Source organism: Triturus cristatus, chromosome 5_2 (assembly GCF_964204655.1).
Source record: "Triturus cristatus chromosome 5_2, aTriCri1.1, whole genome shotgun sequence".
Classification (NCBI taxonomy): Eukaryota; Metazoa; Chordata; class Amphibia; order Caudata; family Salamandridae; genus Triturus; species Triturus cristatus.
In genome coordinates, this window is record NC_140588.1 from 420,133,781 (window position 1) to 420,148,745 (window position 14,965).

General features: G+C 41.4%; 1 protein-coding gene across 3 annotated transcripts in view; it reads right to left on the bottom strand.

Annotated features, from left to right (window-relative positions):
* PIEZO2 (piezo type mechanosensitive ion channel component 2) overlaps nucleotides 1-14,965 on the bottom strand; it is a 1,161,909-nt gene that overhangs the window by 264,061 nt on the left and 882,883 nt on the right. For all 3 annotated transcript variants that reach the window (XM_085607342.1, XM_085607341.1, XM_085607340.1), the window contains 4 exons: nucleotides 14,150-14,246; nucleotides 10,447-10,606; nucleotides 5,763-5,852; nucleotides 715-836 (listed from right to left, as the gene is read on the bottom strand). In XM_085607342.1, coding sequence (XP_085463468.1) covers nucleotides 715-836; nucleotides 5,763-5,852; nucleotides 10,447-10,606; nucleotides 14,150-14,246 — 469 coding nt within the window. The remainder of the gene's footprint in view (nucleotides 1-714; nucleotides 837-5,762; nucleotides 5,853-10,446; nucleotides 10,607-14,149; nucleotides 14,247-14,965) is intronic.

Sequence of the window (14,965 nt, forward strand, 5' to 3'; positions counted from 1 at the left end):
TCACATGTGCTTTTCCAAAGCTGATCCTTATTAAATCAAACAAAATAAGTACTCAGGATTCACTGTTAAACGATATGCCAAGAGGTGGTTGATTTATTGATCATATAATTCTCAGAGCATCAAATTGCCTGAATATCTCTGATTGGTTGAGGCATACAGTGTCTTTTAAGTCTGGCTTGAGAACATAGAACTCGGAGACTTATTGTTATCAATTCTTCAAACTGCATAGAAAGAGGGCTTTAGCTCCGCCCAGATGAATATTTCAGTCTTTCATACACTTTTCTTTGTAGAAGAAGAAAGCAACTTGGTCAGAGAGCCCAACTTTACATGGGCCTAATGGAACAGAGTCTGTGGCCAATAAGAAAACAGGGCCTCGCATCCTGAAAATTACAAAACCTTTGAAAAGGATAAACCCATTTAAAAGTGCTTTAAAAATTAGACCCTAAAAACACTCTCTCCCCAGCCAATGTTCTTTTCAGTTACAGATGTTGCAGCTGGGTTTAGTCTGGACACCAAAAGAAGGACATTCAAGCAGCTGGGGCTGGGCTAGCAAGCTAGTGCTACCTCTGTGTGCTTAATAGAAGACTGCGCAAAAGGCAGGAACCAAAAAAAGAGAATGCACTTAACACTATGCTCACACGTTTAGGCAATATTATTGTGCACTTTTGTTCTTACCAGCAGTGCTACTGGATTATCCCGTAATCCCAACCATACCTTCATCATCGTCTTCTTCAGGTTTGTGGTGTTCCTGTCCCTCCGACGACTCCTGGGCCAAGCTAAGCATCCTTTCTTTACCTTTCTTGTACTTCTGCTGCCTGGCTTTGATGCGGTCCATTCTAGAAAAGATGGGTGTAGTTATCTCTGCTGACAATGGCAGCATCAGAAGCGTGGCACAAAAGGGGATGTGCATTGAGTACTCTCATGCTATGTTTCCTTTAAACGAAGAGGTAACATCACAACCATCACTCAGAGTCAGAGCTTCTGCTATTTGTAATTCATGGCTCTACACCACGTGTTTCAAAACCTCGAATAAACTAACCCTGGGCGTAGTTCGCGAAGTAGCACTTCGCGAAGACACGCAAAGTGCACTTCGCACTACGCGAGCTACGCGTAGCACTTCGCGAACTGCGTAGTACCCTGTTCGCACTGTTCAAGATGTCGTTATCAATGATTGCACAGTGCGGACAAGCAACCGGCACTGTGCAATCATTAAAAACGGCATATTGCACAGTGCGAGCTGTAGTTTTCTGCTGCTCGAGTAGATTTTTACTCGAGCAGCAGCTTTCTCAACGCGGACTGGTAGTTTCTCATCGCGAGCGGTCGCGAGCATACGTGACCACTCGCAATGAGAAACATGACCTCCTCGCGTTGAGAATCTCGCCAGGAAGTTTATTTTCCACGCTCGCGATCGCCAACTTGATGTTGCTGATCGCGAACGAGGAAAAAGTCTCGCCGGGATGTCATTTTGCTTGCTCGCGGTCGCCAACTTGACGTTGAGGACCGCGAGGAAGCAAAAAATGACTGCTGCACTACGCAACACTATGCTACGCGTGTTTGCACTGTGCTACGTGCAATTCACGTAGTGCAAAGTAGCGCAAACTTCGCAAACTACGCGAGTGTAGCGTAGTGCTTTGCCCAGGCTTAGAATAAACCCGATTTTCTGTGCAATACCAAAAAAACTTTTAATTGGGGTCTTGGTACATTTGTTTCACAAAATATCTAAAAATGTCTGGATAAATAAGAACTGTGGCTTACGATTCCCTGTATTTGGTTGTTCAGTTCTAATTGTAGGTTTTCAATATTCGATTTTCAGGTCTCTCAATTCCTGCGGCACAGCAAAAATACAAAAATGCATGAAGCATAACAAGGTCCAGCCCTAAAATAGGAATGCACTCAGAGAATGCGGACAAAAAGGACGTCTGACCTAAAGCACACCAGATACACCCAGATGCCAATTCTCAACCAAATTCGTAAACTTGAGCCCATATGCTTACTCTCTGGCATGGGTGTAAAATTGCAATTTTTTTGAATTCACAGATGTTTCCATGATTGCCCTAAAAGCCATGAATTGCTATTCATGGCTTCTATTTGAAAGAAGTTCTGTATACGTGATTGGACTTAGTATAGTACTACGCAAGCAAAATGCAACTACATTAAGGCAGTTCCTCTTTATTTTATTTTTGAGGAAACAATTTTTCATTCCAATGGGAAAATAGTTTTCCTCTACTCAACAACTAATCTTGGGGGTGTTCTCTTCCCCATGCTCTCTCAGAATCAGCCAAATCCTCGCCATGGTGCTATTGTGCCTGGGTTAGTGCAGCTGTTTACACATTGGTCTCCCCAGTCTCTCAGAACATAAAAGAGTTAAAGTCATCCTCTCGCCTAATTTCTGGCCTGAAAGACATGACCATTTCAGAGCAGTTTCTAAGTACCTCAATTGCCTCCCAGTAAAGCAAAGACTGACCTTTAAAACACTATGCCTCACACACAAGACACCTCATGGCGGCACGCTTGCGAAACTGTTTGACCCATTTCAACAGACCAGAAGCCTGGTGTGCACTGCCAATCCACTTGTTGAAGTACAGGCAATGCAGGGGCTGAGCAGTCTAGTTCTGGGCCTCCCCTGTGGAACTGGCTACATCTTCAACTGAGAGTGGAAAATGATTAACTCAAATTTAGAAGATCAATAAAAACTCCCCACTTCACTGTGATATTTTGATAATCATAGTAGCTCTTTTTTTTCAGAAGAAGATAAACTTTATTTGGCCGTAGGCCATCAAAATAACACAATAAAACAATAAAAACACGATACATTTATATCATAGCCTCTCTTTACTTGCACCCTATTTTCTGCCCAGTCAGACAGACACCTGCAGACCAGCACAGCCTCTCCACCCACACTCTCAGGACTCTATTACTCTTTCAAGGCTTAACCATCTACATAGGAGCATATTCAGTGACGGGCTATCAATATCATTGTCAAAATACTGTTTGACATAAATAATGTATCCTAAAACTCATGTAAGAATATACATATCCTCTTTTCGAGTTAATGTTAGAAAATGTACACCCAATGGGACAATATTTATGTCAGATGATATTCTTAAATACAATAGTGTGATATACAACTGCTATCTTAAGGTACTGTTCATCGCTGCTTTTAGCAATGATTAAATAAACCAACGTTACTCCATCTTCAATGTACACTTTCCGCGAAGAGCACTTAGACAATATCACGGTGACTAGTAGATTCTATCAAAATTCCAAATGAAATACGATAATAAAATCCCTACCCTTGAAAAAGATTTTATTCTGCCATGTCAGACAAAATCTCTGACTATTTCTAGGGAGGGAATAATTCATAGAGAAGTCTGAGAACACCCCCAAACTCTAAGCGTTTTGGTTGTTAGCAACCTTTCCATGGCACTAGTACTCTGAAACGGTTACACTCCAACTCTGGAAGATGATGTACTCATGCAGAATATTACACCACGCTGTGGACAAATCCACCTGTGACGGCAAACTCAAGTTTTTTAGAATTAAACAGCTTAATTTGCACTCCTACATCTAGCCATTTTTGCATATAAGTTGAACTTGTACGTGCAAAAGTTTTGTGAATCGGGACCAGGGTTATCTATCTCAAAGTGTAAAGTTGTGCAAACACTAGGAGTGTAGTTATACTGAAAAAAATTACAGACTTTTCTGGATCACTTTGTAGCTAATTGACACCTTCAGAAACACCTTGCAAGTTACTTACCTTATAGAATTCTAAAATGCACTTTAGCGCCACAAAATAGACGTATGACTCGAGGGGCCTAGTGGAGGGTGCTTCACTGAAATTGTTGAGCATTGCTTGTTATCCTAACTTTCACTGTTGTGTAGAGATATGTCTTTCTTAGAATGAGTGCTTAAGTTAACTGGGACCTGAATAGGCGGTGGTGTTCATAACCTGACAGCATACTATTTACAGTATACCCCCTGTATATCGAACCCACAGTATCATTGATACAGAATATCGAGGCCAAAATATTGACAAATGAGTAAGCCTAGATTTTCTGTACTAAACTCCACATATATGCAACTACGTGGTATCTTCTAGGTACATAGGTGTGGAGTTAGCAATACTAAATCTATACTTCAAGATATATGCATTACCACTTGATATACTGTCCCTCAATATTCTGTGCTTGATATTCTTGTACCACAATACTGTTGGTGTTGATATACAGAAGAAAAACTACCATTTGCTGCTTGCAAAATACTAGTCACAATTTAAGAACTGTATGAGAAACCAGGGCTTTTTGCTGTGTCCCCACACTTTTTCACCCCATTTTGACTACTTAATACTGTTTTTCTAATTCAGATTACATCTTGGGCTCTGCTAACCAGACCCAAGGCTGGGTAGCCAAACTAGTCTTCAAAGAGGGTATGACAGTTAGGACAGGATACGGGTTCATCCCCACTTCCTTCACAGCCAGCCAGACAGGAGCCCAGTAATTGAATTAGCAAAGGGGCTGGAAGGGGAGTGTTAGGGAAAGTTATCCACACCAGTTGGTCAGCTTAGCCAGATCCTAATGTCCTATAGAGAATTTCTCTATTTTGGATTTTAAAGAATAGTGCTTTGTGGGACTAGAAATTGCAACACATTAGAGGAAATTGTCATACCTGAAGGTGGCACACTGCACCCCATTGGTCAGGGGTGCCCCCCTGCTTGTCACCCCAGAGCACGTATACATATGTGAGAGCTGCCCAGCAACTTAGATCTCTGCCTAAAAACTACAAGAAAAAGAAGGATTGCCCTAACGGAACCCTGGTCGGCATGAAGAGGATTGCACTGTGAATGACTGCATCTGCTGCACACTTTGGAACTACAGTCCAGGGTGGTCTTTGTAGACATCTCAGTAAAGACACTAGAGGGCTGGATTCCTCTAGAGGGGCTGTACAATGTTTTCCTTAAAGAGCAAATCCTGACTCATTGTGTACAAGAGAAGTTATGCCAGTATCTAGTGGACTCTAGAATCTGAATTGGTCATAATCCGACCTACCTTATTATTTTTCATGCAGTAGGTGGCAAAGTTTGACCCACTCATATTGAAGGTCCTCATGGGGATGGTGGCCTGCAGACCACCATATCTGTGGCTGACTTTCAATTAAATTTTTTTTTAATGGAACCCATTTGTCTTAAAGGAAATAAGACTGCATATAAAAAGAAAAATTAACTTTTATAAAATGTTTGTTTGAGAGTTGGCAGCAGTCCTCTTCCTGCTGCCTAAAAACTTTTTTTAACATTCACAACAGGGAAGGGGTCTCAGATTGACCCCATTCTCATTTGCGAATGGGCTACCACGCTAACCTAGGGGCCGGTTACTTTGCAAAGATTCAGGACTGCTATATCAGTCCTAAACTACTGACACATGTCGATATGAATTCCTATTGAGAAGAGACTCATACAACATGCCCCTTCCAAATAGTGATTTTTAATCAATTTTTAAACCCATTGTAGAAGTCAGAAAAAACGTTACTGACCCTTAAAATGGGTTTAGTACATTGCAAAAAGCATTTCTGAAGCACAAATTCGGAATCAAATGTATTTTTATGTTTCAGGTCAGTATCTAAATTATAGTACAAAGAGCTGTTCTTTATTTAGTACTATATATGTCCTAGATTGAACATATGAAACCTCACAAGAATTTGTTGGATGTGTAATAAACAAAATACATTAGACAAAGAAAGACTGAACATGTTTGAGAAGCAAAGCATACTGTCTCTTCAGCTGATCCATTGATTTCTTTTCTTCTTCAATCCTTGCCTTCACAGCTTTAACAATTGTAGCCTGGAAAAGTTCAGCTCCTCTACAAAAAAAAGAAGAAAAGGAAAATGTTAAAAAGTTACACTGTTGAACTCTCAATCTCTCTCTTTCTCTGTATTTATCTTTTTCTCTCTCTAGCTAAATCATTATTGTTGACTTCTGTTTCTCTTTCTTCAATGTATCTTTCCCTCTCTCTCTTTCTCTCTCTCTCTCTCTGTCGTTCTCTCTTAATGCTCTTTTCGCCTCCTGGTCTTATCCTGTACATCTCTCCCTCCCTCATTTTTGTTTTACTTTCCTCTCCTATTGTTTCTACATGCCTTCATCATTTAGCCCTTCCTTTCTTTCTACTGCACTTCTTCCCTCCCTTGCCCTTCTTTCCTTCTTCCTCTGCACCATCCTCCGTCTGCACCATCCTTCGTCCACCCTCACTCCATATTCAAGCTTCACTCTCTCTAAAACCCCTCTTTATCTCTCCCTTTTAGTAAGCAGGGGTAACGCACTGAATTAATTCAATCTTATTGGTATGTTCATTAGGCCTAGTCTCTGTCTTCATGATTCTCTCTATTGCTCGCCATCACCACTGTGTTCCCAGTTTTACCATCTGACTGCCATATGTTGCCTGCCTATTTTTTTTACTCATAGAGGTCATTGACACTTGGCCCATTTGTTTCAAATGTTATTTTTTTTTTAAGGAATTGAGCTAGATGTAAATGTGTAACCAACTAGGGATTCGTGGTCAAAGAAGTGCATGTTAACGCAAGGGAAATTCCAATGTTGGTGGTTCTAGAATTTGATATACTAGCCTAAAAAGGCAAAATTCGAAGCACTTTGGAAGTAAACTCCCACTTTCAGTATATCTTTCTTTTTTCTTTCATTCTCCATCTTCCTCCCTATCTTTCTCTCTCTTTTTATCTATGTCCTTGTTTTTCTCTCTTTCTTTCTCGCTCACACACACGCACACAAACACACACTTCGGTCTAACTTACACTGCATTAGCATTTTTGGGCTATATTGCACTGGCTTCCTGCTACTACTCTTGATTACTCAGACAGTATTTAACATTGAGTGACAACTATCCAGCAAAGGGCGTATCATTTTAAACATGTGTTTTATGCAATCATCCCATGTGTAGATGTATTTGTTTATGTGCTATTTGTAAATCACGAAACAAGCCAAATGGCAGTTTATGACTGAAGAGGGTAAAAGGGAAAAGTACAGTCAATGAGTAATTGGAGGGGAAGCTGGGTTCTGAGAGTGGAAATGGACTGTTAGGTCACAAGTGGAGTGGACACTAAAAGTGAAATATTTTATATTTATTCACAATTATTCTCACTCTACACACCCCATGGAATCTTGATCAGAACCTCACATTTGTCTTTAAGTTTTTCCGGATTTCCTTTCAGTCATGTGTTGCACATTTCGATCAATGGCTCAGTAAACAAAGGCCATGTATATATTTGGCATCCGTTAGGGTATTTTAAAGTTCAGTACCATGCTTGTGCTTTTTAACACCTCACTCTCTTGCCCCTTTTGATAGAATATGGTTTGGATATAGAACCTACAAGTAACTCTGACCATCTCCTCTCTTACCTTCACTCCTGACTATAAGATGGAATCAAGACATTACCTTAACAAATCTTTCCTCAATTGTAAGTTCCCAGCTAAAGGTGTTAAACAGCAGAGATCCTGCTCTCCTACTTTTCATTGTTAGTTTTCTATTTCTACTTCTGCTGAAATCCACATTTTGAACAGAATCCTCCAAAGCGTGCAAGTTTAGTGTTGCATGCAATGTCTCTCCTCCTTTTATCCCTCAAAAATAAAAGATTTGCCCACTCATGTGAGTTTTAACATGATTAAAAAGCCTCCCCCTCCTTAGTTCTCCCATACATCCCACAAACACACTCAACATGGTTCTGTGCAAAACATATATGATCCCTGCATCTTTTGGCATGTTTGTCAACACTCCGAACTCTCCATCAGCATCCTTTTCCTCTCACTTGATGCCCAGCCACAAAGGGACTTTGAGGTACTGCCGCTGTAGTATTCTACTTGTACCCTTATTTGCATTTGTAAATTGGCCACAAGATATTTTAAATGGTAATAAAATCTGAATAGTAAGCTATTATTCATAGAATTTAGCACATATTGAAGGGACTGTTTCCTCAGAACTGTTTCCTCTTTGTACTTTTACTAATAGGGAGTTGGATGCTTTAGGGCCAATTCACAAAAGTATGCTAGACTGTAGTACTAATGCCCTTATTCATAAATGCTTTTGTGACCCAGCCCCTTTGGGTTTAGCAATCTCTTTGCATGCATCTAAACATGCTTCACCCTGTGCCATATTTCAGTAAGGGTACACTATCTCTCTTTTAGCAGAAGTGCACCTTTAACCTGGTACGCAAACTACAAATAGGAGCATGGTGCCCTATTATGGATAACACATTGCCCCCAGGGCAGTTGAGAACTTTACATGCCTTGGGGACACTCATTAGTGACCATCTGATTGAAGAAGCCAGCCCGTCTTTCATAGTGCACTAAGCACCGAGTCTGCTTTTTCAGGGGGGAGAGATCTCTCTGCAGGCAGGTACAGTGAGTGAGTGCCCTCATCTGCAGAGAGATGTCCGGGAGGTCCTTGGGACCCCCTTGCAGCCCTGCAGAAGGGTACAGACAGAAGAGAGAGGCACACTGACTGCATGCCACCTCTTTGTGGAACATCAATATGCCTTCTGATAGCTTCTTTACCTCTGCACTCATGTCCATAATACAGCAAAGGTGAAGAGGCACAGTTTTTCCCTCATGTGCATGGGGCCACACTTCCATGCAAGTGAGGGAAGGCCTCTTTGGGATAGTGCAAGGATAGTGCCAGTGCTACCTATGTGCCAGCACTGTATCTATTACATGAAGTCTGTGGAAAAATATGCAGCCCCTCCTGTAATACTTAAATTGCCACGGGGGTGCAGAAAGCACTCTCACAGGTACATTACTATCCAAGGCACTTTGGTAATAGAACCTCCTGAAACTGAAATTCCACATCTTCCCAGATGTCCTGCTTTACTTAATTATAGTCTCTACTACCCTTCTATATTTCTTATGTCTCTGTTCTCTGGCCTTCTGCTCTGAACCATGCCCCTGCACCTTGTTAACACTAATAGCTACCCTCAGACAGCGTTGCTACTTTCAAGTCTTTTGTCTATTCATCTGCCTTTAACATAATGCTCAAAATTATATTTTTTTACTAGCCTATAAGCTGCAATCATTCACTCTGACTTCAACCTTACCTCTTCAATAGCACAAATATCTCCTCGGGTTAAGCTCCAATTATGCCCTCAGTTTATATTGGGGGCAGGAAACATTATATTGTTTTCAACCAGGTCAACATTATTTAATGCACTTTGTTTTCTATCTCAGAGTTTATTGTGTAGTTTGCTGTGATGTTATTTTTTATCTCGAAACACTCAGCGTAAATCCTACAAATTAATCAAAGACGTGGGAGATTTCTCTAAGATGGCAGTTCTAAGCAATTAGATGATCTACGGTTGCAGATCGTGAGAAAAATGTGCTCATCCCACAGGTCAGCTGTAATATGAAGTGAAGTCCCCTGAGACATCCAGGATGAACAGAGGGCACACTGTCCGCTTCCAAAGCTTGAGTCATCAATTCAAGTTATCAGGGGGAAGAAACAGCACTACATGGCTATGCAGGGCCGGCTTTAGGGCGGTGCGACCGGTGCCACCGCACCGGGTGCTGGCTTCCTGGGGGCGCCGTGTTTGAAAGTTCATTATGCTTTTGAAGCACCTGCTGCAGCGTTTTTCCCCCGGCAATTACCAGGCCTCACATAAATGTCAAGATAACTCGTGTGATTAATTATCTTCCTGGAGAGAGAGATCAGCATTTTGTATAGTTGAGGTTTTGACTTATGTGAAGTTAGTGCAGAGGGTTAATATGCCTGCTGTAAAGAACGTGTACCAAGTAGATTACAGAGTGCGTATGATGTAAACAGGTCAGCAGGTTACTGCTTTCAAAAGAGACATCCTTTTGTTACTTGCAATTTATAACTTAAAGTCCCAATATAGAACAGCGAGCTATTAACTTTCATCCTAGAACTGCATATACACTGCAAAGCATACATTATTAGAACATTGATTAATGTTGCAAAAAGGGTTAATTTGGCTAGAAATCGATTCTTATTATTAAAGAAAACTCCTAACTATGCTGTTTCTTTTTCGACTCTGAGTTTGTACTTCTCCACACCAGAACTCTTAAAATATACTGCCTACCAGTATGGATGACATGTGACTCCTACACTTTTAGTCCTTTGGCTTATGTAACATTTCCTATACACTGATTTACACACGTATTGTTGATTGTCTCGTGATGCAAAGTGCTCGGACACCCTACACTGGTATGAGTGGCGCTATATAACTAATTCAATGCATCTGAGAGAGTGTGGTTATGGAGACTTGGTCACTGTTAAAGGGTGCTAGTGAGAGAATCCGTGGTGGAGGTGGTCATTGGGGGCGCCAACAAACATTGTCGCACAGGGCGCGACCAGCACTAAAGCCGGCCCTGTGGCTATGTGTAAAAGGAGGTTTAATCCAAGACCGCCCATATAAAGTCTGCTTTTAAGCGACACACACCTGGACGCGAGGATCTGTGAAGCTTTTATATCCGCAACAACATGGAGGAAGTAGTAGGACATGAAGACCCTCCTCTGCAGCAACAGGAAGGCAAAGCAGATACTGTCCCAGATGATTCCAGCCTCTCCACTTGGCAGCTGGCAGTTTGCATGATCCTTAGCTATCAGAAGTAACACAAAATAGAAGAATATCATATACAATAATATTATTTTCAAAAACAAGTTTAAAAGATAACACTATCGACATGAAGAGTTTTAAATGAAACAGTGGAAGAATAACGCAGTCCAGATTGAAACGTTTGCTGATCGAGGAGCCATGGATGCAAAGTCTAGCATACCCTACTTAATGTTAGAAATTCACACAGGTGAGAGAATAAAAAACACGTTTCTGTAAATTGTCATGTACTTTTACATTGAAAACGCTGTACCCACACATAGTATGGCAATGATCAAAAGCACAAAACAGGTAAAACACTTCTGTAAAGGCTAATTAAACGTTTATGAAAGAGGAGAAAGTGTATTGACGAGGATTTGAAATGCAATAGCAGAGATTTTTCTTGTAAGGCCAATTTGCAATTCTTGTGGTGCAAGAAGGTCAGGGAAATTCCACAACTAAAATGGACACAGCAAAAACGAGCGTTTAGAGTGGTGGAGCAAATAGTAGGTTGTTGAATGCAGAGGTAAGTAGCTGTTAGGGCCCAGGGGCCAGATTTATCAAGGGCATGGTTGCGCTTGCGTCACACAAGGGGACGCAAAGCAGCACAAGCCTTTGTCATATTTACCATGCTATGGAGCGCCACCTTGCGTGGCATAGTAAATCTGAAGTAATGCAAGGCAGAGCAAGTCACTGCCTTGGTTATTCTGCATTGGCAAGTCATTCCATGGGTGGAGTGTGAGCATTCCCATCCACCCAGGGTGTTTCGCGCATTCCCAGATTTACTAAGAACAGTAAACCTAAGAATGAATCAAATTGCTATGCCTTCCCTGGTGAGGTGTAACGAGGAGAAATATGCTAATTTCTCCTTGTTATTTCTGTTTTTTATGTGCGCTCCATTCTGCAGCACAGGTAGAAAGAGGAAAATGCCTCTGAGGTTTGCTTTTTGTGAAGGAAGGTGTCCATTCATGCACAAATGCAGCAAACCTGCCTGTAATGCAGGCAACCTTGCACCATGGCACAAGGGTGCCTGCATTGGCTGCAGGCTGCACTGTGTGCCCCAGCGTAGATGCTTTCTCCATTTGACACAGCTCAGGAAGTTGTCTTGCTGCGTTTCGCTGTGTCAAATCATAGTAAATACGGGCCCAGAGTTACAAACATTTTACACAGTGCAGCAAGGCAAGTTGCAGTTCTGTGTTGCGTGAACAGGAGAGAGCTGAACTGTAACATATTTACAAAGATATGGTGCTGTTTAGCTCTCTCCCTGTGCTGGGGCACTTGTGGCTGTCTAGAGCCAATGCAGGCACCCTTGTGTCATGGTGCAAGGGTGGCTACATTATGGGCAGGATAGTCTTTGTGCAGGAAAGCATACCTTCTTACACATAAAGTATCATTTAAGGATATTTCCTCTTTTTATGTGTGCTTCAGAATGTACAAAGAGAAATTGTTGGACCTGTCAGCCTTAGGGTGGTCTCCCCTTACACTTTTGCCCTTGTGCCTCCCATTTTTACCGTACCTTTCTGTTGGGCTTAGGCCTCTGGGCGCCTCACCACTGCTAAACAGTGCTGAGGTGCGGGTGCTCTCCCCTGAAAACATACCCTCCGTGAACGGGAATTATTGACTCTGCACCTTCTTGGCTCCACGCAGCTAAACAGACACGGCCAGCAAATACAATAAGTGCCGAAGGGTGACCCGCGCTTTTACCGCTACAATCAGGGCAAAGAGTGACATGCCCTCCTGCGTTTAGCCTACCTGCTTTGCGCCAAGCTACCCTGTCGGAAACGGTGGTCCCTACTTGGGCTAGGGTGCATACCTCTGCCAACTAGAGACCCCGGTTCTAACAGAAATAAAGCTATTTCTCCTTGTTACGCCAGCCCCAGGAAGGAGTATGATTTTGTCGCAAACCCAAAATCCATGTGTGAATATACAGGAACGCCAATGCACCCTCCCTGATGCAAAGTAACACAAGGCAGCACTATGCGCTGAGTTACGTTACTTTGTATTTACTTAGGCACGCAAGGCCACATAAATCGACTTTGCATGGCTTGAAAAATCTCAAAATGGATTTGGCATTAGGGCTTTGTCAAAAAACGCAGATGAAAAATCTTAGTAAATCTAGGCTTTGGTCTGCAAATGCTATGATTTACCAGTGCAAATTCATGCTTGCAATTCACACAATGCGAATATACATCTTCATAAACATATTTACTCCTACATATTATCTTGCATTTTCTATTTCAAAATGTTTCATGAGAACTATTGGGAACACTGGCACAGTCTATAGGAAATCATTTTTACCCATGGGTCAACAATAGCTAAATGTATCATATTTGACTTCTGTTTCTCACTAAAATAATTACTTGTACCTTTTATTGAAAGCTTCCTTACTAGCAGTGGCGGCTCCTCTATAGGGGCATTTGGGCGCCGCCCCCCAGATTTCTCGCAGTGCGAGAAGGCAGAAACATAAATGGTAATAACTACCATTTATGTTTCTGCCTTCTCGCACTGCGAGAAAGCAGAAGTGCCTGGTTGGGGGTGGGCGTTCCTGCTCGAGGGTAGGGAGGGAGTGGCTTGCCCACTGTTGTGCATACTGACTGTTTGGTCAGCCCTGGGACCGACCAAACAGTCAGTATGCACAACAGTGGGCAAGCCACTCCCTCCCTGCCCTTGAGCAAGAACGCCCACTCTCCCTTTTCTCTATGTAGGCTGCTGCATGCAATGTAACATACGATCACCAACTAGTCTAATTTGTTGTGCAACTTCCAGAGATCTTTCTGCTAGCCAAATTTGATTTCTGGCACAAAGACAGAGAAAGAATTAAAAACTGTAAGAGTCGGCTGAGCAAAATCAATGTTTGTTTACTCAAGATTATTTTGTCTCAGCTTAGTTCTGACAAGCACTGTCCAAAAGGAGGTGGACAAGATGAGTTGTAAGCAAAATGCATTTTACATTTACATAGCAGTCCCTAAAATACAATAAAGGATAGCAGATTGGTATAAGATTATCGTAAAATCCTAATATATCATTAGCATTTGAATTCTGTCCATTGTAAAAAGATAAGAAGGAGAATGTGAAGTTGGCTGATTTAAAGGTATTTCTACTGACTGTAGCAAGGGAGTGGTTGAGCGGTTTGGCATTGTCCAAGCCAAGCTGAACACAAACATCACCCAGTGTGGTATACACGGTGGATCCTAAATTAATGCTTTAATGAAGTCTGAGATGTGGTTAATGTTTTCTCCTGGTCTTCAAAGACCAAATGACATTTCATATCTCACGAAAAATGTATATCACATATCCTCAGATACAAAATGAACTGGAAACTGCCCATCATTTCACTCATACTGCCACAGAATCTGTTTTTATTGTGCCATTTAATTAGTAGCAATTTAGTAATGATCAATTATTCAGAACAGGTGCCTGAAAATGCGTTTATAATCCCACGTCTAGGTGCCTTACAAATACCAATAACAATAAAAACACTTTTCTCAGGCTAGAGAACTATTCCATTAACTCCAGATTAAAGATGGCGAGATGCTTTGGTATTACTTACGGATATTATAACCTTTCACCGTGCAGGCCAGGCTGAAGACTTGAATCAACCAACAACTGTTCTTAATTAGTGATTCGATATAACCACAGGCGCCTATCTGCAAAACAAATGTGCACAAAAATGAGCTGCCAGAATAAAACAATGCTATAAAGGCATAAACAGTCATGGATAGGCAGCACTTAATAAATATATTCCTTATCAATATTGGCATTTTGAAAAAACAAACCCTACCGAACCTTGGTTTCATCAAATGCAGCCATAACCCCGCACTCCTCACCACTAGGGTACTTAAATTAGCATTTAAAAGTAATGTATGCGAGTGATTCATCAATTAAAAGAACATTCATGTGGTACATGGAAATGTTCAATAACCCAAAATGGCTAGAGCTGATGGTGCAAAGTTAAGAGTGGCTCTGATTCTATATTTCTGTAACATTGTCATGATCAGGTTGCTGTTCCATAAGCCAATTCTTGCCACACCAATGAAAGCCTTATGTCAAATCTTGTGAGATATGCTACAGGCCATACTTTTACAAAAATAAATATGTTTCATAATTTTTTAGTTTGCTGCGTCATGTAGTCTACACATTACTTTGTATACAGTTGCATTTTGGGGAGTGAAGCCACTTAAAAAGAACACTTGCTTTTTTCCCGGATATCGCATGCAAGTTTGTTCAAGTAGTCTCAAAGTATCTATCAATTTCACTCTTCCTTGCATAGAACGTTAAACTGAACCTCAATATTACACTCACTCCTCAACATGTGCATATTTTTTCTGAAAAATCACATGCTGTTTGCAATAATTTATTGTATAGT